The 27738-nt window shown below is 45.0% G+C and overlaps 1 protein-coding gene across 1 annotated transcript in view; it reads left to right on the top strand.

Annotated features, from left to right (window-relative positions):
• Positions 1-18527: 18527 nt before the first annotated feature.
• Positions 18528-27738, top strand: part of LOC143775613 (cathepsin K-like) — a 47037-nt gene continuing 37826 nt past the window's right edge. The window contains exons 1-2 of the mRNA XM_077263956.1: positions 18528-18631; positions 18749-18852. Coding sequence (XP_077120071.1) covers positions 18543-18631; positions 18749-18852 — 193 coding nt within the window. The 5' untranslated portion in view covers positions 18528-18542. The remainder of the gene's footprint in view (positions 18632-18748; positions 18853-27738) is intronic.

Consider the following 27738-nt stretch of genomic DNA (forward strand, 5'->3'; position numbering starts at 1 on the left):
CTGCTCCTATTAGCCGTATATTACGGTTCATTATTATACGGCTTTCTACGGCCGTACAAAATCGCAGCATGCTGCGTTTGTCACCGTATTGCGCAAAAAAATCGCCAATGAAAGTCTATGGGGGCGAGAAAAATACGGATTCCACACTGACCAGCAGTGTGACTTGCGAGAAATACGCAGCGGTGTTAGTGAAAAGTCGGTAATTCAATTGCCGGCTTTTCATTTCTCCTGCACAAACCCGACAGGATATGAGACATGGTTTACATACAGTAAACCATCTCATATCCCCTTTTTTTTTTGCATATTCCACACTACTAATGTTAGTAGTGTGTATGTGCAAAATTTCAGCGCTGTAGCTGCTGAAATAAAGGGTTAAATGGCGGAAAAAATTGGCGTGGGCTCCCGCGCAATTTTCTCCACCAGAATGGTAAAGCCAGTGACCGAGGGCAGATATTAATAGCCAGGAGAGGGTCCATGGTTATTGGCCCCCCCGTGGCTAAAAACATCTGCCCCCAGCCACCCCAGAAAAGGCACATCTGGAAGATACGCCTATTCTGGCACTTGGCCACTCTCTTCCCACTCCCTGTAGCGGTGGGATATGGGGTAATGAAGGGTTAATGCCACCTTGCTATTGGAAGGTGACATTAAGCCAGATTAATAATGGAGAGGCGTCAATTATGTCACCTATCCATTATTAATCCAATAGTACGAAAGGGTTAAAAAACACACACACACATGATTTAAAAGTATTTTAATGAAATAAACACAGCGGTTGTTGTAATAATTTATTGTTCTCTCAATCCATCAGGAACACCCTCGCTTGGAAAAATAATAAACGCACAAGATACATACCTTCTGGTGAACCGTCTCGTCCCACGAAGTAATCCATCTGAAGGGGTTAACTAATATTACAGGCAGGAGCCCTGCTAAATGCAGCTGTGCTCCTTGCTTGTAATTCCCCAGCGAATGAATGAAATGTAGGTCATTGACCTACATTTCCTTCAGTCGCGGTGAGGCACCCTCTGGTGGATGTTCTCATGAACTGCAGCCTGGGAACTTTGAAAATGAACGACCCGTTTCGCTCAACCCTACTGAAGAGCACTAAAAGAAGTTGTCCAAGTTCGGCATGAAAGTCTGCAGCTTCTCTCTGTGACTACAGACTTGTGAATCCTCACATCACATGCAACACTCACTGTCAGGACTTTCCAGTGCTGGCAGTGAGACCAGGCAGTCATGTTATCCCAAGTATGCAACATGCATACTTCCATCAACATTCCGAGTAAAAGTGCACGGCCTCGCTCTACTCACTTGTATTTTGTGGGTGTAATGCACATATAGTCAGAATGTGGCTAGGAGTATGCATAGCGCATACTTGGCATCACAAGACCCCCTGCTCTCTGTGCTGGCAGGGAGACTCCGGACAAGTGCACTGTAAGGATTCACAATCACAAGTCTTTCATGTCAAACTTGGATGACCACTTTAAACCCTAGATGACCTTCGATATGCCTTTTAATGGTGGTCATTAAGGGTACTTATTCCTCAGCGCTGCTTTTTAAAGGCGCTGAGGAATAAGAGAATTGTGCCGCCAAGCACTGGCGATTCCCACGGGTGTCAGCTGCACATGACAGCTGACACCCTGCAGTATCGGCCCCAGCCGGTTTTGTGACCGATTGGGGCCAATTAACCCCTTAAATTCCACTGTAAATCGCAACAGCGGTATTTAAGTTGTTACAAGGGGGTGACAAGACCCCCTTAGTAACCATTGGACCCCAGCGATGAGAATCATTGGTAATGATGGTTACTATGCTACCCTGAGGTCATGTGATGACCCTAGGGTATGGTAGCCTGTGACAGTGAGTGCCAGTGAGACACTGACTGCTCTCATGCACTGCTGTACATGAGTACAGAAGTGTATGAGAACAGTGATCAAAGTAAAGATTATACATGTCCCACGGTGAAAAAGTGTAAAAAACTGAAAAAAGTAAAAATAAAATATGTTGAAAAAACACAAAAATGTGCACATAAATCACTAAAATCTGTTTCGTCATTCAAAACGCAACATTTATGATAAAACAATAATAAACAAAAAATACACATAATTGGTATTGCTGCATTCGTAACGACCCACTCTATAAAACTGACACGTTATTTATTCCGTATAGCGAAAGCCATAAAAAATAATAAAAAACGCCAAAAATGTCGCTTTTTCATCATAGTCACTCACAATAAAGTGAATAAAAACTGATCAAAAAGACATATGTAAAAAAGAAATGATAATGAAAACATCAAACTGTCCTGCAAAAATAAGCACTAATATGGCCCATTTGGCAAAAAAATAAAAAAGTTACAGCTCTCAGAATAGGACAATGCAAAAACAAATTAATTTGGTAAAATATTGTTTTTAGTCTGTAAAAAGAGCAAAACTGAAAAACACAATGTAAATCTCCTATTGCTGTAATCTTACCGACCCATGAACAAATCGGTCTTATTAATTTTACTGCACAGTGAACGGCGCAAAAAAATAAAATAAAAACAATACCTGAATTGCGTTTTTTTGTGCATTCTGTGTATTAAAACTTTTGAATAAAATGTGATCAAAAAATATTATGTGCCCCAAACTGGTACCAAAAAAATCTGCAACTCGTCCTGCAAAAAATAAGCCCTAGTACAGCTCTGATCGCCAAAAAATAAAAAAGTTATAGCTCTCAGAATATGGTGATAAAAACCCTCACTTTTTAGAAAAAAACAATTTTATTGTGTGATAGCAGCAAAACATAAAAAAGAACTATATAACTCTTGTATCGCTGTAATACAGTGATGCTGTGACATTTACAAGATTGAGGGAGTATATTTCAGGATTTGGGACACATACCAGTGTTAAGGTGAGAATGTATGGCATATGAAGATATACTGAAATCAAACTTATATGGACGCTTTGCTGAATATTAGATTCATGTCACTTTAAGGTTTTCTGTTTCACTGTTATATAAGACTTAATTCTGTTTATTATTCCATCCCAGGATGTGCCAAGATATGCCAATGTCTAGATGGACTTTGTAAATTCACCTAGTCTTATCAAGAGTAAATGCACCTGTATGTAGGAGAGCAATTCCCAAACTGAAGATCAGTAGAGTGCCTGCACAGACAGATGCCAACCTGGCCTAGAACAGGTCATTAGGGTGATAACGGTACAGAATAAGCAACAAACAATATAATCAATCAAAAGTTAATTGTGATAATTGTTATGTTAGAAAAGTCCATGATGTAATGAAACTGCCCTATTCCTCTTATAAAAGGAGGCATTCTGCTGCTGAATAAAATTAGGCGAGAAGCATTTGACACCTGAGCTACTGTGTGTTTGTGTTCTTTCCTCCGTGCATGTATCATCTCTTTCAGAGACCCAATTTGGCAGCAGACAATTAAGACGGGTCGCACCCTAGTGTGACAGAATTAACAGTTGGCGCCCAACGTGGGGCTAGGACGAAAGTTCAAACCTGACCAGCCGCAAAGAAGACCTCTAATCTTGGACCGGACCACTCGAGGGTGGAGAAGTGCACCTCCTACTAGGTAAGAAAATCATTCATCTTACCTATAACCCTCCAGTGTTTCCGTGCTGAGATAAAGGTCAGTCGGCTGTCAGACTCGGACATAGTGACCGTTCTGACAAGTCCTAGCACCAAAAACCCACCCTGGTCACGATTTCCTTAATTGTCTGCCTTATCTGTTTTTGCTTTTGCCTCTCTGCTTTGCTGTTTTGTTTGTTTGTATATGTGGTACAACCTCAACCAGCCTGGAAAAAGATAGGGAGACGTACTAAGCAATTTCACTGTCACTCTGGTTCCGGTCCTGCTCTCAGCTTGACCGATGGTCGCAGAAGTCTGAACTGTGTCTCTCCCAGGGGGCAAGTGGGAGTAATGGCTTGATTACTCTGAGTGATTTTACAACCTCTAAGTGGTTGGTGACTTCTTGCGGATGCCCACCGGAGATCACCTGGCTAAGGTGATGATGTTTTGGATGCAGCATAAGTTCATAGGTTTTATTCTATAAGGGTGGAAGTGTAATTACAATTACCGTATTGATGTGACTGAGTGATTGCTCTCTCCATGTCTACACTCACCGGCCACTTTATTAGGTACACCATGCTAGTAACGGGTTGGACCCCCTTTTGCCTTCAGAACTGCCTCAATTCTTCGTGGCATAGATTCAACAAGGTGCTGGAAGCATTCCTCAGAGATTTTGGTCCATATTGACATGATGGCATCACACAGTTGCCGCAGATTTGTCGGCTGCACATCCCAAAGATGCTCCATACAAGGCAGGATGGATCCATGCTTTCATGTTGTTTACGCCAAATTCTGACCCTACCATCCGAATGTCGCAGCAGAAATCGAGACTCATCAGACCAAGCAACGTTTTTCCAATCTTCTACTGTCCAATTTCGATGAGCTTGTGCAAATTGTAGCCTCAGTTTCCTGTTCTTAGCTGAAAGGAGTGGTAGCCAGTGTGGTCTTCTGCTGCTGTAGCCCATCTGCCTCAAAGTTCGACGCACTGTGCGTTCAGAGATGCTCTTAGGCCTACCTTGGTTGTAACGGGTGGCGATTTGAGTCACTGTTGCCTTTCTATCAGCTCGAACCAGTCTGCCCATTCTCCTCTGACCTCTGGCATCAACAAGGCATTTCCGCCCACAGAACTGCCGCTCACTGGATTTTTTTTCTTTTTCGGACCATTCTCTGTAAACCCTAGAGATGGTTGTGCGTGAAAATCCCAGTAGATCAGCAGTTTCTGAAATACTCAGACCAGCCCTTCTGGCACCAACAACCATGCCACGTTCAAAGGCACTCAAATCACCTTTCTTCCCCATACTGATGCTCGGTTTGAACTGCAGGAGATTGTCTTGACCATGTCTACATGCCTAAATGCACTGAGTTGCCGCCATGTGATTGGCTGATTAGAAATTAAGTGTTAACAAGAAGTTGGACAGGTGTACCTAATAAAGTGGCCAGTGAGTGTACCTAAAGTGTGTTTTGCCCAGGTATAGACTTTTTTATCTCTACAAATCAGGCTGCCATATAGATTGGTAAATTGTGAAGTGTTTTGTTGTCAGGGATTCGCAGTATCTGATATCAGTGCCAGTTTAAGCTGTCTTAAGTCTGTTTGTATTGTGTATGGTTTGCCGGCAGGAAGCATATGGTTAAAGTTTTGAATTCATTCTGTATATAAATGTTGTGAGATTAGTTAACCGGTTTTGTTTTGCATACTTTAGAATTGTAAAGTTAGGTGTTACAATCTGTTCATGTAGGAAGAGAATTCCTTGAATGGTAATTGCTTTCACTTGTACAGATATCTCTGGTAGTGTGAGATCCAAAGTCCATGGTTACTCTTTAGTTAATGTTTGACTAACGTCACTGCACTTTTCTGTGAGACGGTCAGGTTTTTCACACCAAACGTATATGTGTTAGAAACAGAGCTCCTTTCTAACACGCATACGTATATAGGTTTTGATGTTTTTGTCATATGGAAAATAGTACTAAATATTGTGAACACCCATTGAAATACGTTAATCTATATTGTCCTGAAGGTTTTGCCTTTGTTTTTCTGGGACTTTTTGTATTTGCATGGTGTATGGGAATTAGGATTACTTGGAATATTATAAAAGGCCGACCCCCAGCACATATTCTGTAAATTTTGTGCCCCGCCTTTAAAGTGTTCCGACTTAACGTTCACTGGACCATTCTGTGGACCCCTGGAACATTGTTGAGTCAGATAGAGGACAATAATCTCTGGTATCCCAGTAACATACCTTTTCAAGTGTCCCCTGAACAACCGGAAACCAGAAGATTATATCCAAATTGCAAAACATTTTGCTCTCCTCTGTGGGTTTAAAATGTAGAACTGTTTGTCTGTGTCACCCAGACAGATGAGTAGAGGGTAATGTCATGTTGATTTAGAATGTATGAAGTATGTTGATAAGTAGGAACAAATGTATGGTTGTAAAGAATGTACACTGTGAATGGGTAAAAGAAATTGTTGAAGGAAACTGAAAGTTGTCTTGAAAGCAAGAACTCCGAGAGTAATGAAAATCTATCTAAGATAAGACGCCCAGTAAAGTATGGACACTTGGCACTTTGCCAACTGTCAAAAATTTGCACATAGGTTCTATGTGCCAAGTACATGTTGCCCTATAAACAAAATTTTCTGTTTTTGCTTAGTTAAAAAGTTATTGAAGTTTAAAATTTTTGGCTATGTGCCAGTAAAAAATTATTTTCCTTTTAATCCAGCTACTCTCTATACTGAAGTAGTGGATTAAAAAGGGGGGAGGAGTACTAGTAAAGCACTGTGTTTTTGCAAGCTGTATAGCCATTATGGCTCAAGAAACTGCAGATTTCTCACATGTCTCTCGTATACCTCTCATTAATCCAGATGTTGAGCTTTTTGTAGATGGTGCAAGGAGCATTGGAAAGGATGGACGGCTCTACGCTGGGTATGCAGTGGTCACACAACATGAGGTAATAAAAGCAGAACCACTCCCTCCTCACATGGCCACAAAAGAGGTGGAGTTGACGGCACTCATTGAGGCGCTTAGAGGGGCTGAAGAGGAATGATATAACATTAATGTGACGTCAAGATATCTTTTGGGAGTGACCCATGACTTTGGCCCCATATAGAGGGCAAGAGGTTTTCTTACAGCAGCAGGTATTCCTGTCAAACACTGGCACCTCATTAAACAGGTGATGGACTCACTACTGCTCCAGAAAGAGGTTGCCATAGTCAAGGTAAAGGCACACAGAAAGTTCACTACCGACGAGGCACGAGGCACAAACAAGAAGGACCCAGCAGCCAAGGAAGCTGCAAGAATGAGGCGACATGAGACCCCTGGGGCACCTCTATGGACCATGGTAAGCGCTGAGTATAACCAGCTGGCCTTAAGTATCTTGCAGGTTCTTGTCTTGGGGATCCACCGGGAAGGAGTCGAAGGTCTGGTTGCAGAGTGGTACTCGGGACCATGAAGGTTTGTGGAGGGTGGGACAGCGGGTGTGTCTGCCAAGATCTTGGTGCTCTGTGACGACCCAAGTGGCTCACAATCTAATGCACCGGTCCAAGGATACATGTGCCCTGGTAGATGAGAGGGTCACTCCTGGTTTCACAATGATCCCTACTGGATTCTACTCAGGCATGTTCCACATTGCACGACACAGATAGTATAGGCAATGCACCATAGACACATGCCCAAGCCTCTCTACCCATTTCAATGACTGCAAACTGACTTCATACAACTACCTCCAGGTAGCAATGTATGTGCTCGTGTGTGCTGATCTCTTCCCAGGGTGACCAGAAGCCTTCCAGATGCCAAAAAGCTAAGGCAGCAGGGAGGTAATACAAAATGTTATACAACTGAGGTCACAGGAAAATGTTCCCTTCCAGGCAACCTCATAGCCATGTCCAGAGTCCTGGGAGAGACTGTTGCTTATGCATGAATAACTTTTTGATTCTGTTTCAGGAGGTTGGGTAGTAATCCAAGGACACGCCTAAGGATGAACAAGGGAAATTGAAGGCCTCGAACAAAAGACCCTACATACTTAATGCTAGACGGGAAACAGTGGAGCTATAGCATAAGAGTTTTATTCTTTCCCTTGGGTCTCACATACGCATGTGCACACACACACACACACTAGCAGATCCTACTAATATTCACAGCTTAGGATTATACCTTTTATATCTACAGTTGTCTATATGCAGACCAAGTTTATTGTTAAATAAGACATGTGACTAAATTTGTTCTCAAGTTCCATCCATCCCAGATCTTGAGGACCTAGAAGGTGCCTACCAGATCCTGCCTGATGACTGACTCCTCATCACCAAGAGGTTCATCAGATGTACCCTCGAACCTAGAAATTACAGCCCATTCCAAGTCTGGTCTACTACCACAGCAGTCCATGGGTCCACGCTTCCCACTGCAAGGAGATGCCAGATCCAGATTGCAGTGGCGGCTGACACTTTTCATCCATCTGACACTTATCCTTCACCTAGCCCAAGGGGTAGCCAGTCACCAAGGGGTAGTCACTCATGAGGCGGGTATAGTGACATTTTGGAGTAATATCTTCACCCCAAGAGTAACATATTAATTTGATCATTGCCTCATAGTAAAATGCCTAGGCCCCATGGCACAGTTTGACATCTGTCTAAACACACAATTCATCTGTGTCACCACTGCTGAAACGGGAAGGTTCAAACTGTGAGAATTGGTCACTTGTCGGGTGGCACACTGGTGAAAGTGACTGGGGATATCAACCAGTCCAGGCCCTGCAATGCAGGGACAGATGGGGAATCAGCCTATTAACCCGCATGACCCTGTCCAAAGCCCCATTTCCAGATTCAATACTCCACATCCCTGCCACTCATTGCCCCAAGGAGGGATGCATAGTCCTGTACCTCAGCATTGACAACCCCTCAGAGAATGACTAAAAGTTATATGCCCTAGGTTCAGGTACTAAACTTGGGAGGGAGAATGGTGGCAGAAAAGGTAAATTTTGATTCTAAGAAGCATAGATACCAGTGGGGGCACATAGGGGGTACCTGATACATTCAAAGCCAGGAACAAGACAGCAGTTGGGCTTAAACCCATCATTCTCATAAATAAGAATATACAGTGGATAAACTACCTATACTATAATCAACAACGGTTTATAAAATACACTGGAGATACCATAAAGGCACTTATTGACCCATTAAGTTTTCAATAACTATTCTATCTGTATTAGCATTAATTCTTTACCCGCATAGCTACATGCCTTAAGAGAATGATGATGAGGACCATGGAAACCAAAGTGATGATGACCATACATGCTGATTTCGAAGATCCCATAGATAGTGTTGAGCATTCCGATACTGCAAGTATCGGGTATCGGCCGATACTTGCTGTATCGGAATTCCGATACCGAGATCCGATATTTTTGTGATATCGGGTATCGGTATCGAAACAACATTAATGTAAAAATGTGTAAAAGAGAGAATTAAAATAAAAAATATTGCTATACTCACCTCTCCGACGCAGCCTGCACCTTACCGAGGGAAGCGGCAGCGTTCTTTGTTTAAACTTCGCGCTTTTCTTTCATTTACGTGAGTCCCGGCTTGTGATTGGTTGCGTGCCGCCCATGTGACCGGGACGCAACCAATCACAGCAAGCCGTGACGTAATTTCAGGTCCTTCAGGATTTTAAAATTACGTTCCGGCGTTGTGATTGGTTGCGTCGCAGTCACATGGGCGACGCAACCAATCACAGCAAGCCGTGACGTAATTTCAGGTCCTTAAGGATTTTAAAATTACGTCCCGGCTTTGTGATTGGTTGCGTCGCAGTCACATGGGAGACGCAACCAATCACAAGCCGTGACGTCACGGGAGGCTGGACACGCGCGCATTTTAAAATGGGCGCGTGTCCAGCCTCCCGTGACGTCCCGGCTTGTGATTGGTTGCGCCGCGATCAACCAATCACAAGCCGGGAGGCTGGACACGCGCGCATTTTAAAATTTTAAAATGCGCGCGTGTCCAGCCTCCCGGCTTGTGATTGGTTGACCGCGGCGCAACCAATCACAAGCCGGGACGTCACGGGAGGCTGGACACGCGCCCATTTTAAAATTTTAAAATGCGCGCATGTCCAGCCTCCCGGCTTGTGATTGGTTGATCGCGGCGCAACCAATCACAAGCCGGGACGTCACGGGAGGCTGGACACGCGCCCATTTTAAAAAGCGCGCGTGTCCAGCCTCCCGTGACGTCACGGCTTGTGATTGGTTAATGGCGGCCATGTTGCCGGGACGCGGACCAATCACAGCAAGCCGTGACGTAATTTCGGATTGGATCCGATACTTTGCCGGTATCGGCCGATACTTTCCGATACCGATACTTTCAAGTATCGGACGGTATCGCTCAACACTACCCATAGATGAAAGATGCTGCTGTGAAAAATGCTGCTGTGAGCCCATGAAAGGAATGCCATATCCACACCCCTCGGAATATGCCTACTTGAAGCACACTGATGAGGGAGAGACTAGGATCTGACTTCCTCCTGTGCAAAGTCCGTTAGGAGGGGGTCCATCTACTAGAGATGGACCGTCTCGTGTACACGGTGAAAATTAGTTAGCCAGTTTCCAGCATTTTTAGTGAGGTAGGCCAGGAGGACAGATCGATGGGTTCAACGAGATTAGGGTTTTGATTCTGCATATCTCCAAAGGGGGGACTGTTAAGGGGAGAATGTATGGCATATGAAGATATACTGAAATCAAACTTATATGGACGCTTTGCTGAATATTGGATTCATGTCACTTTAAGGTTTTCTGTTTCACTGTTATATAAGACTTAATTCTGTTTATTATTCCATCCCAGGATGTGCCAAGATATGCCAATGTCTAGATGGACTTTGTAAATTCACCTAGTCTTATCAAGAGTAAATGCACCTGTATGTAGGAGAGCAATTCCCAAACTGAAGATCAGTAGAGTGCCTGCACAGACAGATGCCAACCTGGCCTAGAACAGGTCATTAGGGTGATAACGGTACAGAATAAGCAACAAACAATATAATCAATCAAAAGTTAATTGTGATAATTGTTATGTTAGAAAAATCCATGATGTAATGAAACTGCCCGATTCCTCTTATAAAAGGAGGCATTCTGCTGCTGAATAAAATTAGGCGAGAAGCATCTGACACCTGAGCTACTGTGTGTTTGTGTTCTTTCCTCCGTGCACGTATCATCTCTTTCAGAGACCCAATTTGGCAGCAGACAATTAAGACGGGTCGCACCCTAGTGTGACAGAATTAACACCAGGATGGGGGCATATGCAAGGATGGGGGAGAATATACAAGGATGGGAGGAGCATATACCAGGATGAAGGGCATACACCAGGATGAGGTAACATATACCAGGATGAAGGGCATATATATGTGAATTGGGGGGCTATATACAAGGATGGGGGCATATACCAGGATGGTGAGAGCATATACCTGGATGAAGGGCATATACCAGGAAGGGGGGCATATTTACCAGGGTGGGGAGCATATACATGGGTGGGGGAGATATACAAGGATGAGGACATATGCATGGATTGGGGTCAAATACATAGATTTGAGACATATACATGGATTGGAGGAGCATATACCAGGATGGGGAGAGCATATACCAGGTTGGGGAAACCATATACCAGGATGGGGAGAGCACATACCAGGATGGGGAGAGCATGTACCAGGTTGGGGAGAGCACAAACCAGGATGGGGAGAGCACAAACCAGGATGGGGAGAGCATATACCAGGATGGGGAGAGCATATACCAGGATGGGGAGAGCATATACCAGGATGGGGAGAGCACAAACCAGGATGGGGAGAGCACAAACCAGGATGGGGAGAGCACATACCAGGATGGGGAGAGCACATACCAGGATGGGGAGAGCACATACCAGGATGGAGAGAGCATATACCAGGATGGGGAGAGCATATACCAGGATGGGGAGAGCACATACCAGGATGGGGAGAGCACATACCAGGATGGATGAGGAGAGTATATATCTGGATGAGTGTGAGAGCATATTCCAGGATGAGGTGTACATACCAGGATGTCGGGGCATATACCAGGATGTGGATGCATATTCTTTTATATCTGCAGTCTGGTACACATGCTCCTGCCCCCGCCTGCTCTCTGCTGCCCCCGTCTGCTCTCTGCTGCCCCCATCTGCTCTCTGCATGAGATGTTTTTTCTAAACTAAAACCTCTGTATTCAAGCTAAATTGCTGAGTTGCCACTTTGCGATAAATAAGTGGGTTTTGGGTTACAGTTTGGGCACGCGGTCTCTAAAATGTTTGCCATCACTGACCTAAGCTATCAATTTAATCTGTGTTACAGCGCTATTACCACCATATCTTTACTTTACAAAATCGCGCTGACAGTTTCTCTTTAAAGGATCATTCCCATCATATGTAATATTATATAAATAAGACGGACATCTTATAGCTATGAGCTACAGACCCTTCACAGATGTGGAGAGTAAAGGGATCACAACACTCTTTCCAGCACTTATTTCACTTATTCCTGCTCTGCAAGGCTATAGCCAATGTCTGACCTTCAGGTCACTCTACGCCAAGGAAGTTTTCTCAGGAATGGTCCTATAAGGTTAACATCTACAAGGTGATAGCATATCCAAGTAATCTGTCATCACTTAAATTCCAAAATTTGGTGGTACAATTTAGTTTATGTAGATGGTCCAGCACATTTATTGTATTTTTCTCTTTGCCTGTCAGTTTGCTTTTAATATTACATTATGTAGAAGAGATTTTACTATATTTGAAGAATGCCACTGGAAGTCCTTTACACTCAATATGAATGGTATACTTTCTCCTCATGGTCTTAGGCTGGTTTCACACTTGCGTTTGGCTGGTCTGCGTATGGTTGCGTACATTCTCCGTTAAGCTCTGCCTATGCTCCGCCTACACTCTGCCTACTTCCGCATGCATCCTGCGTCATTCTGCGTAGTGTATGCGGAGCTTAACAGGGGATTACGCAGCCAAATGGAACGCCTGCCAGGGCCGTGGGGTACGCAGTATCGGGTCCGGTACTTAAAGGGATGTGCCACAGCGGCGGCGACCCGGTCCATGGCCCTGGGCGCCCATGTTAAAGGGATGGTCTTTAAAGGGGTTTTTGAAATAAAGGAAAGTTCGTGACGCCACCTGTGGTATTCGGTTAGGGGTGACCAGCGCTGCTTAACGGGGTCCTCTGGAGTGGTTTTATGGCAGCTAGATGGTATAACTTCCCACAGGTGCAGTAGGTCCCCAGAATAGATGGATGATGGTGAGTGGTGCAGTAAAGAACGAAGGACACAGTTGTGAAGTCTCTTTACTGATGGTAGCAGCAGCCATAGTCCAGGGTACCAGATCACAGGTACAGGCAGAGTCTGGCCGGCTTGGAAGCGAGTTCAGAGTCCAGCTTTATCAGGTGGAGTTAAAAGCATTCCTTTTAGAGCTGTGTTGTTATAGTCCCTTACTGCCTATGGCTTTGTAGCAAGGTCCTCTCAGTTATCTCTGTCCTTTGTGTAAGTGTGACACAAACTCGTATGACAGGTGACTCGAGCCTTTTTACAGGGTCTCTATCATGACCCGGGCTCTATGTGTCACTGTGTCTCCTGGGTGTTAGGGCGAAGGCTGTTCTTCCTTCTGTATCTCGCTATCTAGGAGCTACAGCACCTAAGGCTGTACGGCCCCTCACCGGACCTTCTGCTTCAGACTGCTCCATTCTGCTGTCCGGCACCAACTGACTAAATATTCCCAACTGTCTAGCAACTGCCTAACAACTAACTCCTCCTCCTGACCAAAGAGAGAGCAGCTTCACTGATTTTGGGTGTAGAGCTCCCCCTTCTGGCTTAAAGTCAGAATGGTGTTGTATGTGCTAATTACCTGTCAAAAAGGAATCTTCCATCGCTTCCAAGCGTGACATCACTCTCCCCATGAGGAAAGCAATGCCACTGTGATTTTTTTTCCAGCTCAAGAAATCCAAAATTACACACTAACAATTAGATGTGTCTTGACATTAATGTAGATTACAAAAGTAAACAAGCGAGACTCAATTCTTTCATACATGTACCCTGCATACTCCATATAGTATACAAGTAAAATACTTGTTTTATTTTTTAACATTTTTATGTGTGCTCAACATTTTATTGAAATGAGTAGGTTATTAATATTTACATTGGAACTGTACTTTCAACAAACTTTGCTAAAATATATACTACTAATGAATATAAGAAACTTGCTTCTTTGTTTACTTATAAGGCATTTTTCATCTCATATCCTTCTACCTCAAGAAAAGACAGACTGCTAGCATGTTTATGTGTCAGATTACAAGAAGGGTGAGAGGCAAGGAAACAGATTGTGCAGCTTCTAGCAAGCTTTTAAAACCAGTTTTGGATTCACAGCTACAATGTTCAGTACTACTGTTTATTGCCTCTAATACTTATGCTGCTTCTATGTGCTACAAAAGGCAAAAAACAGGCTTTCTTCTTTCTATATGTTTAGTACATTAGAAATATCATATTAGCTAGCTGAACGTCAATTGCAAATTAGAGATAGAGCGAGCAGATGGAAAAATCTCCTAAAAAATGAAGTCACATGATGACCAACAATAATTTTATTGCTCATGCACACATTACAGCTTATTCTGAAAAGTTACCTGAAAGTATAGTTCTCCTTTAACATAGGGAAGTATTTAAATAGGTCCAGTCTCCACGTCCAGGTCAAAAGTGACTAGTTTATGTTGTTATTTTGATGTCACTGCTCCCCTGGCTATTCAGATTTTTTTTTAAATCCGCCATACGATTCCAGAAATGTGGGCCATTTTGTTTAGTGCTAATTCATATGATCTTTATCAAAGGAGCATGGCTCCCATAATTACCTGGAGAGTGTCTTTAGGCTTACCTGCAATATTATTCAGTGAGTAATGCCCCCTTTCTAAAGACCATGCAAATTTACTATCTCTGGCACGATATGGGACGTAAAAAAAAATAAACAAACAACCCCCTCCAGAAAACTCAGTGGAGCCGTAGGGAAAAAAAAAATAACAAATATTAGCTACTTTTGACCCGGTGATAGGTTCTCTTTAAAAGAGGTTCATAACATAGAATTACATAGTCCATCTGCTTTCCACAATCATGTGCTTATTAAAATAGAAGTCTATTCATGTAATAGATATTGCATAATGATTTTGGTAATGGTGTCTTAAAATTGGATTTTCTGATGGACATTAAGCTAAGAAGTCTAATGCCAGCATGCTATAACAGATTGTTACTATTTAATATAAAATCACTTCAAATATTTAAATTATTAGTGATGAAAGTGTGTGAGGAATGTTTTTTGTGTGGTCTGATCTTTGTAAATATTGGGCATTTACATTTCTAAACCATACTGACATAACAAGCGGATGACATCTGATTCTTATCCTTATCTTAAGAGATAAATGAGATCTTTTTCAGTCATGCATCCTGTTAACGATTTTAGAACAATCTTAGAATCATTGAATATATAACAGAGATTAGAAAATAATAATTAAGGTGTCTTAAATCAAAGCCTTTATACAGCTTTCAAAGTGTAAAGATGTTCAATTTATTTTCCATCAAAAGGCCCATGAATCTTGTCAGTGCTTTGAAATTTTCCCATGGCGCTCGAGCTGTTTTGGGACTTATTTCTGGGTGTGTATTTTTATACGATATGACTATGGGGTTAGTAATGGGGGCGTCTTTTTGATGCCTTTCCATTACTAACCTTGGGGCTTGATGTCAACCATGATGCCAACCATCTCCCCACTTGTCACCACTACAGGGCAAAGTGGGAAGAGCGAGGCTAAGTTCCAGAATCGGCACATCTTAGAGATTCGCCTTTTCTGGGGCAGCTGAGAGCTGGTGTTTTTAGCCTGGGAGGCCAGTATCTATTGCCCCTTCCTTGGCTATTAATATCAGCCCATAGTTGTCTGCATAGCCTTTGCTGCTTATTAATTATAGGGGGACCATACACCTTTTTTTTTTTAGTGTCCCCCATTTTAATAACCAGAAAAGGCTAAGTTTACAGTTGTGAGCTGATATTAATAGCCTGAGAAGCTCCATGGGTATCACCCCCTTCCCAGGCTATAAACATCGGCCTCCAGCTGTCGGCTTTCCTTATGCTGGTTAAGAAAATTACTCGGGAGTCCATTCCATTTTTTTCAGAAAAAAAATCTTTTATTAATTAAATACATTTACAGTAAGCTGCACACGCTGTACTAATTGTGTTTCTCACTGACATGTGTATATCTACCTATTCTATGTGTATTTACTGTGTGCAATCAATTTATTCATTACTATTGGCTATTGCTGTGATTTTACACTATGTGGCTGCTGAATTTCCGGCTTTTCTTCTATCGATCTATGTAAAATATATATATATATATATATATATATATACATATATATATATATATATATATATATATATATACATACATATATGTGTGTGTCACTGACTTCTATATATCTATGTATTCTATCTATGTATTCTCTGTGCATATATATATATTCTATCTTTTCTATTCTGTCACTCATTGTTTTTACTGTATGCGGCAACTGAATTGCTGGCTTTTCAAAGGACACCAATGCATACAAATTCGACAGCACACGCATGGTCTAAGTGCTATGCGATATTTTTCTTGCACCCATAGGCTTGTATTGGAGAGTCTTGGTGACAATCGCAGCATGCTGCAATTTTATACACAAGCTGAATATGGCACATTATATTCTATGGGGGCTGCATTATAACCTATGAGGGGGCTACATTATATTCTATGGTGAGGGCTACATTATACCCTATGATGGGGCTGCATTATACTCTATGAGGGGGCTACATTATATTCTATGGGTGGGCTGCATTTTATTCTATGAGGGGGCTGTGTTATACTCTATGAGGAGGCTGCATTATAATCTATGAGAGGGGCTGCATTATACTCTATGAAGGGGCTGCATTATATTCTATGAGGGGGCTACATTATACTCTATAAGGCAGGCTGCATTATACTCTATGAGAGGGGCTGCATTATATTCTATGAGGGAGCTGCACTATACCTATGAGGGGGCTGCATTATACTCTATGAGAGGGGCTACATTATACTCTATGAGGGAGCTACATTGTACTCTATGAGAGGAGCTGCATTACACTCCTGCCAGCTTTAGCAAGGCCAGTTTTCAAACATAGAAGGGTCCCCACATCATATTTTTAATTATATAAACATTTCTCATGGTGATTTGCAGTGAACTCACTGAGCTGAACTGCGGTGAATACTCTGACTTTTTCTCAAATTGCTGAGGTCTAAAGAGACAAGTCACATTATCAGGGACTAACCGTGTAGAAATAATAAGGTAATTTATTTGTATTTAGTGTGTACAAAAAACAATCAACACACACTTTATAAACTACTAAAAACATTGAGCTCCATAAGACCCCATGGAACAAACACTATATAACATATCATATTCAATATTGCACAGTATCCAAAATGTACAATGTAAACAGACAAGAATGTAAAAATAAGCCAACCTGAACTCGAGTCGGAAGTATTATCAATACAAATGAGGTCAAATACAAACAGGGTTAATGACCAATACCCATAAACAACCCGAAGAGTGTGTATAGAGAACTGAGAAAAAAGAACTTTGATATTGTCTATTCACACATGCATTTAATACAAAAGTAAGGGGAAAGAGGTATAATCCCTGCTAAGAGCATACAGGGGAAGAATGGTTATAGAAGTGAGTCACATAATAGTGACACCAAAACATACCTAACAGAGATGCCCATAGCTCAAGACCAGGTGGCTAAAATAAATTGTCAAAGGAGCCTGATAAAAAACCTGATGCGTTTCGCCACTGTCGTGGCTTCTTCAGGGGCCGGTAGCATGTTATGAATGCACTCAATTAGACTTAAATATCATCCGATTGCACTAACTTCTATTACACAAAAAACAAGACCTGTCTACGAACAGAGCAGGATGTTGCTGCTAAAAGGGTTGTCTGATCAAATAATAGGATGATTAGAAACAGTGATGTAACTAGAGTCCGATGAGCCCAAGTGCAAAATTTGGACCTGGTCCCCCACATACATGTATGGGCCTTTTTGTAGCATTCTAGATCCTGTTAAGATATATGTGTTCAGTCCCCTCATTAAATAATATTGCCCCCCATTCTGGCCCCATCCTGTAATAATGTCCTGATTCTGACTCCTTCAATTATTAATACTCAATTAATAATACTCCCATCCTGGCCCCTTCCTGTAATAATGTCCCCTATTCTGGGCGACGTCCTGTAATAATGTCCCCATCCTTTAATAATGTCTCATTTCTTGCCCCCTTCCAGTATTAATGTTTCCAATCAGGTGCTCCTTCCTGTAATAATGTTCACTATCCTGGGCCCCCTCTTGTAAAAATGCCCCCAACATGTTACCCTTCGTGGTATAATGCCCCCCATCCTGGGTCCATTCCTGGTATAATGTCCCCCCAAATGGTATCCTTCCTCTAATAATGCCCCCCATCCTGGGCCCCTTCCAGCAATAATGCCACCATCCTGGACTCCTACCCATAATAATAGCTCTGACCGTCGGCCACTTCTTGGCTAAATGTTCCCCAACCTGGGCCCCTTCCTGGAATAATGTTCTAAATCCTGGACCCCTTCCAGTAATTATGTCTCTCATCCTGGGACACGATATAATAGCTGTAAAATAAAAGAGCATAATACTATACTTTGTGTTTCTATTACTACCTATTTTCAAGATCTCTGCTTGCAGGAAAATTATTATACTCTAAGAAGTGAAAAAATTAAACACATTTATGCCACAATGTAGAATGAATTCTTATAATAAACCAGTAAAAACTTTAAAAAAAAAAGCCGTTGAGTCCAATTTGATAATCTTATCTCACTTAACTGTTTCCAGTAATCAGATTGTGACAGGCTCAAAGTGGTGGTGATATTCAGTTAAATGAATCTGATAACTTTAAATGACTTGTAAAACGCACGCATACATAGGTATATATATTGACTGGTGCGACTGGGGTATTACACTCATATGCCAGCGCACAACTTTCAGGTTAGTGAAATATGGTATGGCAGAACCTAGCTGAATGGATATTACTAACAATAAGACTTATTTCTTATTATATTTATTAACTGAATTAGTGATTTATAAATTTAAGTCATTTTTCAGAATGCATTTGAATAGAAGTTTGTGTATTTTCGCCACTTTCATCTTCTGCACTTGGGCTTCAACCTTTTTCGACCAAGAATGGAGCACATGGAAGACAAAATACAGTAAGTAATATGATAAAATAATATGTGAACAGTATCTATAAGTTGAGAATAATTTTGTCATATAATGTACACAGCATGAACATACTCCATGTACATTCTCTTTACATTTTCCCCTCAAAGGTTTTCCAAATATATGAACAAATTATACATCCTCTATATTTATTAAATTAACATTTTTTTCAGAGAATAGTTAATAAATGACTGATTACTGGAGGTGCCACCATTGGACTCCCATAGATCATTAGATCTGGGGTCCGCCACCCCTCCTCACTGCACAATTGGGGTAAGGAGCAGCCCCATGGACACTGGATGGAGTAGAAGGGTGGGTGCTTGATGGCTGATCCATTCAAACTCATCCTCTACAAGCCAAGCGCATGTGCACACATTAAGTATTTGCTACGTTTTTGGTCACAATTTTTCGGCACAGATTTGTCACAAAAACTAAAGGATTTCCTAGTGTCAGCAAAATGAATGAGATTTCTGTTCTGAATTCTTATGCGCAAGTTGCTTATTTTTTCCTTGTAGATTTTAAGCAGTTTCATATCTGTAGTATGTCCATTCTTTCAGTGTTTTTGCAGCGTTTTGCACCTATTCTAATGAATGGGCAAAATGCATAAAAAATTCTTGCAAAAATACCATTTAAAAAAATGTGCATATTTTATAACATGACATAGCACTCGGACCAGTATTATTCTAGGGGCAGCTCAGATCTGTGACTATTTTCTCATGCTGATTCAGAGTGCAGTGCGATTGTTGCGGGCGCTGGCAATAAAGGAGATGGAGAAATTACTTTCTCCGTCTACTATGCACTTGTGCTGTGAGTCTCTCATGCAAGAGGACACTGACACTCGGTTCAGACCCACAGCAGAGTTTTATCTGAGTGTCATTAGCATGTCACCTCCGATGCCATATGCTAGTGTGACCCCGGCCTAACTTAAATAAGCAGCCTTGCTTCATTCAACACCTTTACCTCTTAAGGCCCCGTCTCACACAGCGACGCTGCAGCGATACAGACAACGATGCTGATCGCTGCAGCGTCGCTGTGTGGTCGCTGGGGAGCTGTCACACAGACAGCTCTCTCCAGCGACCAACGATCAGGGGAACGACTTCGGCATCGTTGAAACTGTCTTCAACGATGCCGAAGTCCCCCTGCAGCACCCGGGTAACCAGGGTAAACATCGGGTTACTAAGCGCAGGGCCGCGCTTAGTAACCCGATGTTTACCCTGGTTACCAGCGTAAATGTAAAAAAAACAAACAGTACATACTCACATTCTGATGCCCGTCAGGTCCCTTGCCGTCTGCTTCCTGCTCTGACTGAGCCGCCGTACAGTGAGAGCAGATCACAGCAGTGACGTCACCGCTGTGCTCTCACTTTACGGCGGCAGTCAGGGCAGGAAGCAGACGCCAAGGGACCTGACGGGCAACAGATGGTGAGTATGTACTGTTTGTTTTTTTTTACATTTACGCTGGTAACCAGGGTAAACATCGGGTTACTAAGCGCGGCCCTGCGCTTAGTAACCCGATGTTTACCCTGGTTACCAGTGAAGACATCGCTGGATCGGTGTCACACACACCGATTCAGCGATGTCAGCGGGACCTCAACGACCAAAAAAAGGTCCAGGCCATTCTGACACGACCAGCGATCTCACAGCAGGGGCCTGATCGCTGGTACGTGTCACACATAGCGAGATCGCTACTGAGGTCGCTGTTGCGTCACAAAACTTGTGACTCAGCAGCGATCTCGCTAGCGATCTCGCTATGTGAGACGGGGCCTTTACAATCAGAGTATAGCCACATTTACACATTCAGTATTTGGTGAGTTTTTTTACCTCAGTATTTGAAGCAGTGGAACAATCGGTGTAAAAGTATAATAGAAACACGTCACCACTTCTGTATTTATCACCCACTCTTGATTTTGGCTTACAAATACTGAGGTAAAAATCTCACCAAATATTGAATGCGTGAACATGACCTATGAGGGAAAATTGTATAACTAGAGATTAGAAATTCTTTTGAAATTCAAGTTTGACAGCTTCACCAAGTTTTCCTGAGAAATTCGATTTGTGGTGAATCGATTCACAGCAAATTAAATGTACTCTAAAACCTCCAATTGCCCTTAAAAGACGTGTATGTCACTATTCTCTTTTCCTCACCCACTACACTAATCTTCACTGCTGTGCTGTCACACATAACTGTAAGGCATTATGGGGAAGCCTGCACATCCATAACCATTAGAGCTTGTTCACAAGACCCAAATAATCGGATGAGTGTTATCCGTCATTTTGACAGATAGCATTCTTCCTCATGTTATTTAGTGAGGCCGTGCACTTGTCCTTTGTCCTTGTTTCCTTGGACGGAGTGGTCTAAGGGAAAAAAAAAAATCACAGCATGCACAATTTGCATCATGTAATTGCATCCTATTTGGCCATTCAAGTCCATGGGTCCGTGAAAAAAATCAGACCACACACAGACTGAATGGAGAAAATGGAGACATTTTTCAGACCACTCTTGGATCAGAGTCTGCAAGCCTGCCTGTCCATCTTCTCTGATGCTGCATTCTGGAGTGTGGAAATGGACAGTATGTTCATTCTTTCTAAGAGAAACTGCAATTCGCTCGCCTCTAGGTATTACCCAACTTGGATAGATTCCTACAGGGCTACCACTTTAGATCTTTCAGAATATACTACCAAATTAGTCCTAAATCCTAAGTTTTCATAAAGGTGATAAAGTACAGCCACCATCCTTTGTGTTAAGAGGATAGGAAAAAGGCTTTATTCCCCATACTCACTAATATAAAAGCATCACATGCTTCTCAATATGGAATAAAGTCTTTTAGAATCAGATCTCAGCTTCCCACCTTTAGGCTGGAATCACATCAGCGTATGGCATCTGATGAGAGTGCATCGGATGCGCTTTCCGAGTGTCAGTGCTCTGGACTGCAATCCTCTCACATCAGAGAATCGCAAAACAGCTGTAGAGGAGAAAGAGAAAGTAATTTCTGCATCTCCTCCATGGTGGGATGACATTCAAGTGCAGTCCGATTTTTCACACACACCCATAGACTTGTATGGGTGTGAGTGAACCAAGTCTCACTGCCAATAGCAGAGCATGCTGTGATTACTTTCTCAGGCCAGTCTCACACATCCAGATAATTCCGGTACCGGAAAAATCGGTACCAGAGTTATCCATGTCCGTGTGTCCATGAGCTCACGTAGGCCATCCGTGTGGCACACATGCGGCACACGTGTGCCGCCTGGGTACCACACGGACCGTGCAGGAGAGACAGTGCTACAGTAAGCGCTGTCCCCCCAGCATGGTGCTGATGCCGCCATTCATCCGTTCTCTCCAGCGCTCGCTGGGGAGAAGGGATGAAAAATTTTGTTTTTTGGGTTTTTTGTGTTTAAAATAAACTTTAGGGCATCCTCCCCCCTCCCACCCCCTGTGCGCCCGGCCGCCGGCATTAAAATACTCACCGCCTCCCTCGACGCTTGCTCTCCGCCCCGCAGCTTTTCCTGTATGAGCGGTCACGTGGTGCCGCTCATTACAGGATTTTTCATCCCTTCTCCCCAGCGAGCGCTGGAGAGAATGGATGAATGGCGGCTTCAGCACCATGCTGGCGGGACAGCGCTTACTGTAAGCGCTGTCTCCAGCACGGCACACGGACTGCACACGGAAAACATCCGTGTGCGGTACGTGTTTTACACGGACCCATTGACTTTAATGGGTCCGTGTAATACGTGCGCTCCGACGAACACTGACATGTCTCCGTGTTTTCCCAACGAACACACGGTCCGCGAAAACATGCTGACATGTGCAGAAACACATTGATTTTAATGTGTCTACGTGTGTCAGTGTCTCCGGTACGTGAGGAAACTGTCACCTCACGTACCGGAGCCACTGACATGTGAAACCGGCCTCAAGCAGAGTCGGCTTGAGATAATAATGACACATCTTAGCTGCCCCATAGTATGACACTGGGCCGAGTGCTATGAGATGTTTTGTCACATGGCACCCGGCCGCGTTACATGGTAGTGTGACTTCGGCTATAGACCTCAATACTCATATAAACACACCAATATTACAAAACTGCAGTACATCATGTTACATTTTTTGGTTTTGTGTATTTGGTAGACTTTCAAAATACAAGCTCTAGTGAGAAAAATCCTTCATCAACTGCAGATTAACCCCTTAGGGTATGTGTCCACGTTCAGGAAACGCTGCGTTTTTGACGCAGCGCTGAGCCGCAGCGTAAAAAAAAAGCAGCATCCAGATGTTCCAGCATAGTGGAGGGGATTTAATGAAATCCCGTCTCCACTGTGCATTAAAAAACGCATGCGTTTTTCCCGCAAAAACGGACATGCAGTGCGTTTTTTCAGAACGCAGCATGTTGCTACAATGAGCAAAACACGCAGGAACACCGCAAGTCACCTGCCAGTGACCTCAGGTGCATTTTTGGTCAGGATTTTACCTGCATAAAATCCTGACCAAAGCCTGAAGCAAACTTGAACGTGGACACATACCCTTAGAGACCCTGCCCTTTTTCTTTCTTGAGTTTTCGTTTTTTGCTCCCTTTCTTCCCAGAGGCATAACTTTTTTATTTTTCCATTAATATGGCCATGTGAGTGCTTGTTTTTTGCAGGACGAGTTGTACTTTTGAATGACAACATTGGTTTTACCATGTAATGTACTAGAAAATGGTGAAAGTGTGGTGAAATTGAAAAACAAATGCAATCCCACAACTGTTTTTTGTTTGGCTTTTTTGCTAGGTCCACTAAATGCTAAAACTGACCTGCCATTATAATTCTCCAGGTCATTACGAGGTCATAGACACCAAACATGTCTAGGTTGTTTTTTATCTAAGTGGTGAAACAAAATTCCAAACTTTGTTAAAAAAAAAGAAAAATTGCTCCATTTTCCGAGACCCATAGCGTCTACATTTTTCATGATCTCAGGTTGGGCAGATACGTTCTTTTGATCGCCCATTATTGCATTTTAATGCAATGTCGCGGCGATCAAAAAAATATAATTCTGGAGTTTTGATTTTTGTTCTCGCTACGCCATTTTGCGATCAGTTTAATCCTTTTTTATTGATAGATCGGGCGATTCTGAATGCGGCAATACCAAATATATCTAGGTTTGATTTTTTTATTATTGTTTTATTTTCAATGAGGCGAAAGGGGGGTGATTTGAACTTTTATATTTTTTTATTTTTTTCATATTTTTAAAAACATTTTTAAAAATGGGGGTCACTGGTGTACGTATTTCCAGTTTGACTGCCGGAAGCACGCGTTAAATGCCGCTGTCAGAGATTGACAGTGGCATTTAACAAGTTAATAGTGGCGGATAGATCGTGATTCTACCCGCCGATATTGGGGGCACATGTCAGCTATACAAAACAGCTGACATGTCCCAGCTTTGATGTGGGCTCAGCGCCGGAGGAAAGGCTCTTCTTCAAAGGAAGAGATGTGGCCTCCGCAGTACTAGGTCGCGAAAAGAGGTTTCCATGTTCAATTTGTTTTTAACTCCATTAGCTTGCCCAGTGTAAAAACAGTAAAATCAGCTGTACTCACCTTCTCCTACTCCAGTGCCAGTGAAAACCACTATAAAAAGAATGTATCATCAGAAAAAGACCTTTGCTTTAATTCAGGTTAAAATAATAAAATAATAATAATAGTAATATTTTAAAAATTGTTGGTATTTTTTGTTTTTCATATTACGATATGTATACATAAAAAAAAATCATATTCGCCAATTAGTCTATTCTATACTTTTGCTTCCTGTTCTTTCTGGAATGCCACCTATCCAGCAGCAGCAGTACACTGACTCAGACTCTATCTTTTATATTTATGCATCTAATGAGCAAGCGCAACAATCATTGTGAAGGGAGAGGGAGCTGTGATATCACATATTGTGATTGAAGGATCCTGTGTTTTCAGTTATGCACAGCGGTGCTACCTTTCATTGTAATCAATGTGTTATGACAATGAGACTCCTGAAAAATCATCTATAGACAATAGGAAGTTTGAGCTTAAAATAGCGATAGTAGCCAGTATGAAAATTGCTAAATTTGTCACTTTTTCCATAATGCAAATCACATGAAAAAAAAAAAATATTTAAAAAATACATCTAATATATAATTGCCTAGAATACTACTTCCTGCAATTTGTGCCAACTTCCGTGGCTTTGTCCGGAGCTAATGTTCGGAGATAATGTTCGGAGCTAATGTCCGGAGCTAATGTCCGGAGCTAATGTTCGGAGATTAATTGCCTAGAATACTACTTCCTGCAATTTGTGCCAACTTCCGTGGCTTTGTCCGGAGCTAATGTCCGGAGATAATGTCCGGAGCTAATGTCCGGAGCTAATGTCCGGAGCTAATGTCCGGAGATAAGTGACGTCACCAGTGTCCTACACCCAGGCAGAGCACAGGGGCCCCAGGCAGCATATGGGGCCCCAGGCAGAGCACAGTGGCCCCAGGCAGAGCACAGTGGCCCCAGGCAGAGCACAGGGTCCCCAGGCAGCATATGGGGCCCCAGGCAGAGCACAGTGGTCCCAGGTAGAGCACAGGGGCCCCAGGCAGCCTATGGGGCCCCAGGCAGAGCACAGGGGCCCCAGGCAGCATATGGGGCCCCAGGCAGAGCACAGGGGCCCCAGGCAGCATATGGGGCCCCAGGCAGAGCACAGTGGCCCCAGGCAGAGCACAGGGGCCCCAGGCAGCATATGGGGCCCCAGGCAGAGCACAGTGGTCCCAGGCAGAGCACAGGGGCCCCAGGCAGCCTATGGGGCCCCAGGCAGAGCACAGTGGCCCCAGGCAGCATATGGGGCCCCAGGCAGAGCACAGTGGCCCCAGGCAGAGCACAGGGGCCCCAGGCAGAACATGGGGCCCCAGGCAGAGCACAGGGGCCCCAGGCAGAGCACAGGGGCCCCAGGCAGCATATGGGGCCCCAGGCAGAGCACAGGGGCCCCAGGCAGCATATGGGGCCCCAGGCAGAGCACATTGGCCCCAGGCAGAGCACAGGGGCCCCAGGCAGCATATGGGGTCCCAGGCAGAGCACAGTGGTCCCAGGCAGAGCACAGGGGCCCCAGGCAGCCTATGGGGCCCCAGGCAGAGCACAGTGGCCCCAGGCAGAGCACAGGGGCCCCAGGCAGCATATGGGGCCCCAGGCAGAGCACAGGGGCCCCAGGCAGCATATGGGGCCCCAGGCAGAGCACAGTGGCCCCAGGCAGAGCACAGTGGCCCCAGGCAGAGCACAGGGGCCCCAGGCAGCATATTGGGCCCCAGGCAGAGCACAGTGGTCCCAGGTAGAGCACAGGGGCCCCAGGCAGCCTATGGGGCCCCAGGCAGAGCACAGGGGCCCCAGGCAGCATATGGGGCCCCAGGCAGAGCACAGGGGCCCCAGGCAGCATATGGGGCCCCAGGCAGAGCACAGTGGCCCCAGGCAGAGCACAGGGGCCCCAGGCAGCATATGGGGCCCCAGGCAGAGCACAGTGGTCCCAGGCAGAGCACAGGGGCCCCAGGCAGCCTATGGGGCCCCAGGCAGAGCACAGTGGCCCCAGGCAGAACATGGGGCCCCAGGCAGAGCACAGGGGCCCCAGGCAGAGCACAGGGGCCCCAGGCAGCATATGGGGTCCCAGGCAGAGCACAGTGGCCCCAGGCAGCATATGGGGCCCCAGGCAGAGCACAGTGGCCCCAGGCAGAGCACAGGGGCCCCAGGCAGAACATGGGGCCCCAGGCAGAGCACAGGGGCCCCAGGCAGAGCACAGGGGCCCCAGGCAGCATATGGGGCCCCAGGCAGAGCACAGGGGCCCCAGGCAGCATATGGGGCCCCAGGCAGAGCACATTGGCCCCAGGCAGAGCACAGGGGCCCCAGGCAGCATATGGGGCCCCAGGCAGAGCACAGTGGTCCCAGGCAGAGCACAGGGGCCCCAGGCAGCCTATGGGGCCCCAGGCAGAGCACAGTGGCCCCAGGCAGAGCACAGGGGCCCCAGGCAGCATATGGGGCCCCAGGCAGAGCACAGGGGCCCCAGGCAGCATATGGGGCCCCAGGCAGAGCACAGTGGCCCCAGGCAGAGCACAGGGGCCCCAGGCAGAGCACAGGGGCCCCAGGCAGAACATGGGGCCCCAAGCAGCATATGGGGCCCCAGGCAGAGCACAGTGGCCCCAGGCAGAGCACAGGGGCCCCAGGCATAACATGGGGCCCCAGGCAGAGCACAGGGGCCCCAGGCAGAGCACAGGGGCCCCAGGCAGCATATGGGGCCCCAGGCAGAGCACAGTGGCCCCAGGCAGAGCACAGGGGCCCCAGGCAGCATATGGGGCCCCAGGCAGAGCACAGGGGCCCCAGGCAGCATATGGGGCCCCAGGCAGAGCACAGTGGTCCCAGGCAGAGCACAGGGGCCCCAGGCAGCATATGGGGCCCCAGGCAGAGCACAGGGGCCCCAGGCAGAGCACAGGGGCCCCAGGCAGCATATGGGGCCCCAGGCAGAGCACAGGGGCCCCAGGCAGCATATGGGGCCCCAGGCAGAGCACAGTGGCCCCAGGCAGAGCACAGGGGCCCCAGGCAGCATATGGGGCCCCAGGCAGAGCACAGTGGCCCCAGGCAGAGCACAGGGGCCCCAGGCAGAACATGGGGCCCCAGGCAGAGCACAGGGGCCCCAGGCAGAGCACAGGGGCCCCAGGCAGCATATGGTGCCCCAGGCAGAGCACAGGGGCCCCAGGCAGCATATGGGGCCCCAGGCAGAGCACAGTGGCCCCAGGCAGAGCACAGGGGCCCCAGGCAGAACATGGGGCCCCAGGCAGAGCACAGAGGCCCCAGGCAGAGCACAGGGGCCCCAGGCAGCATATGGGGCCCCAGGCAGAGCACAGGGGCTCCAGGCAGCATATGGGGCCC

This window comes from Ranitomeya variabilis, chromosome 5, assembly GCF_051348905.1.
Source record: "Ranitomeya variabilis isolate aRanVar5 chromosome 5, aRanVar5.hap1, whole genome shotgun sequence".
In the NCBI taxonomy this organism is placed as follows: Eukaryota; Metazoa; Chordata; class Amphibia; order Anura; family Dendrobatidae; genus Ranitomeya; species Ranitomeya variabilis.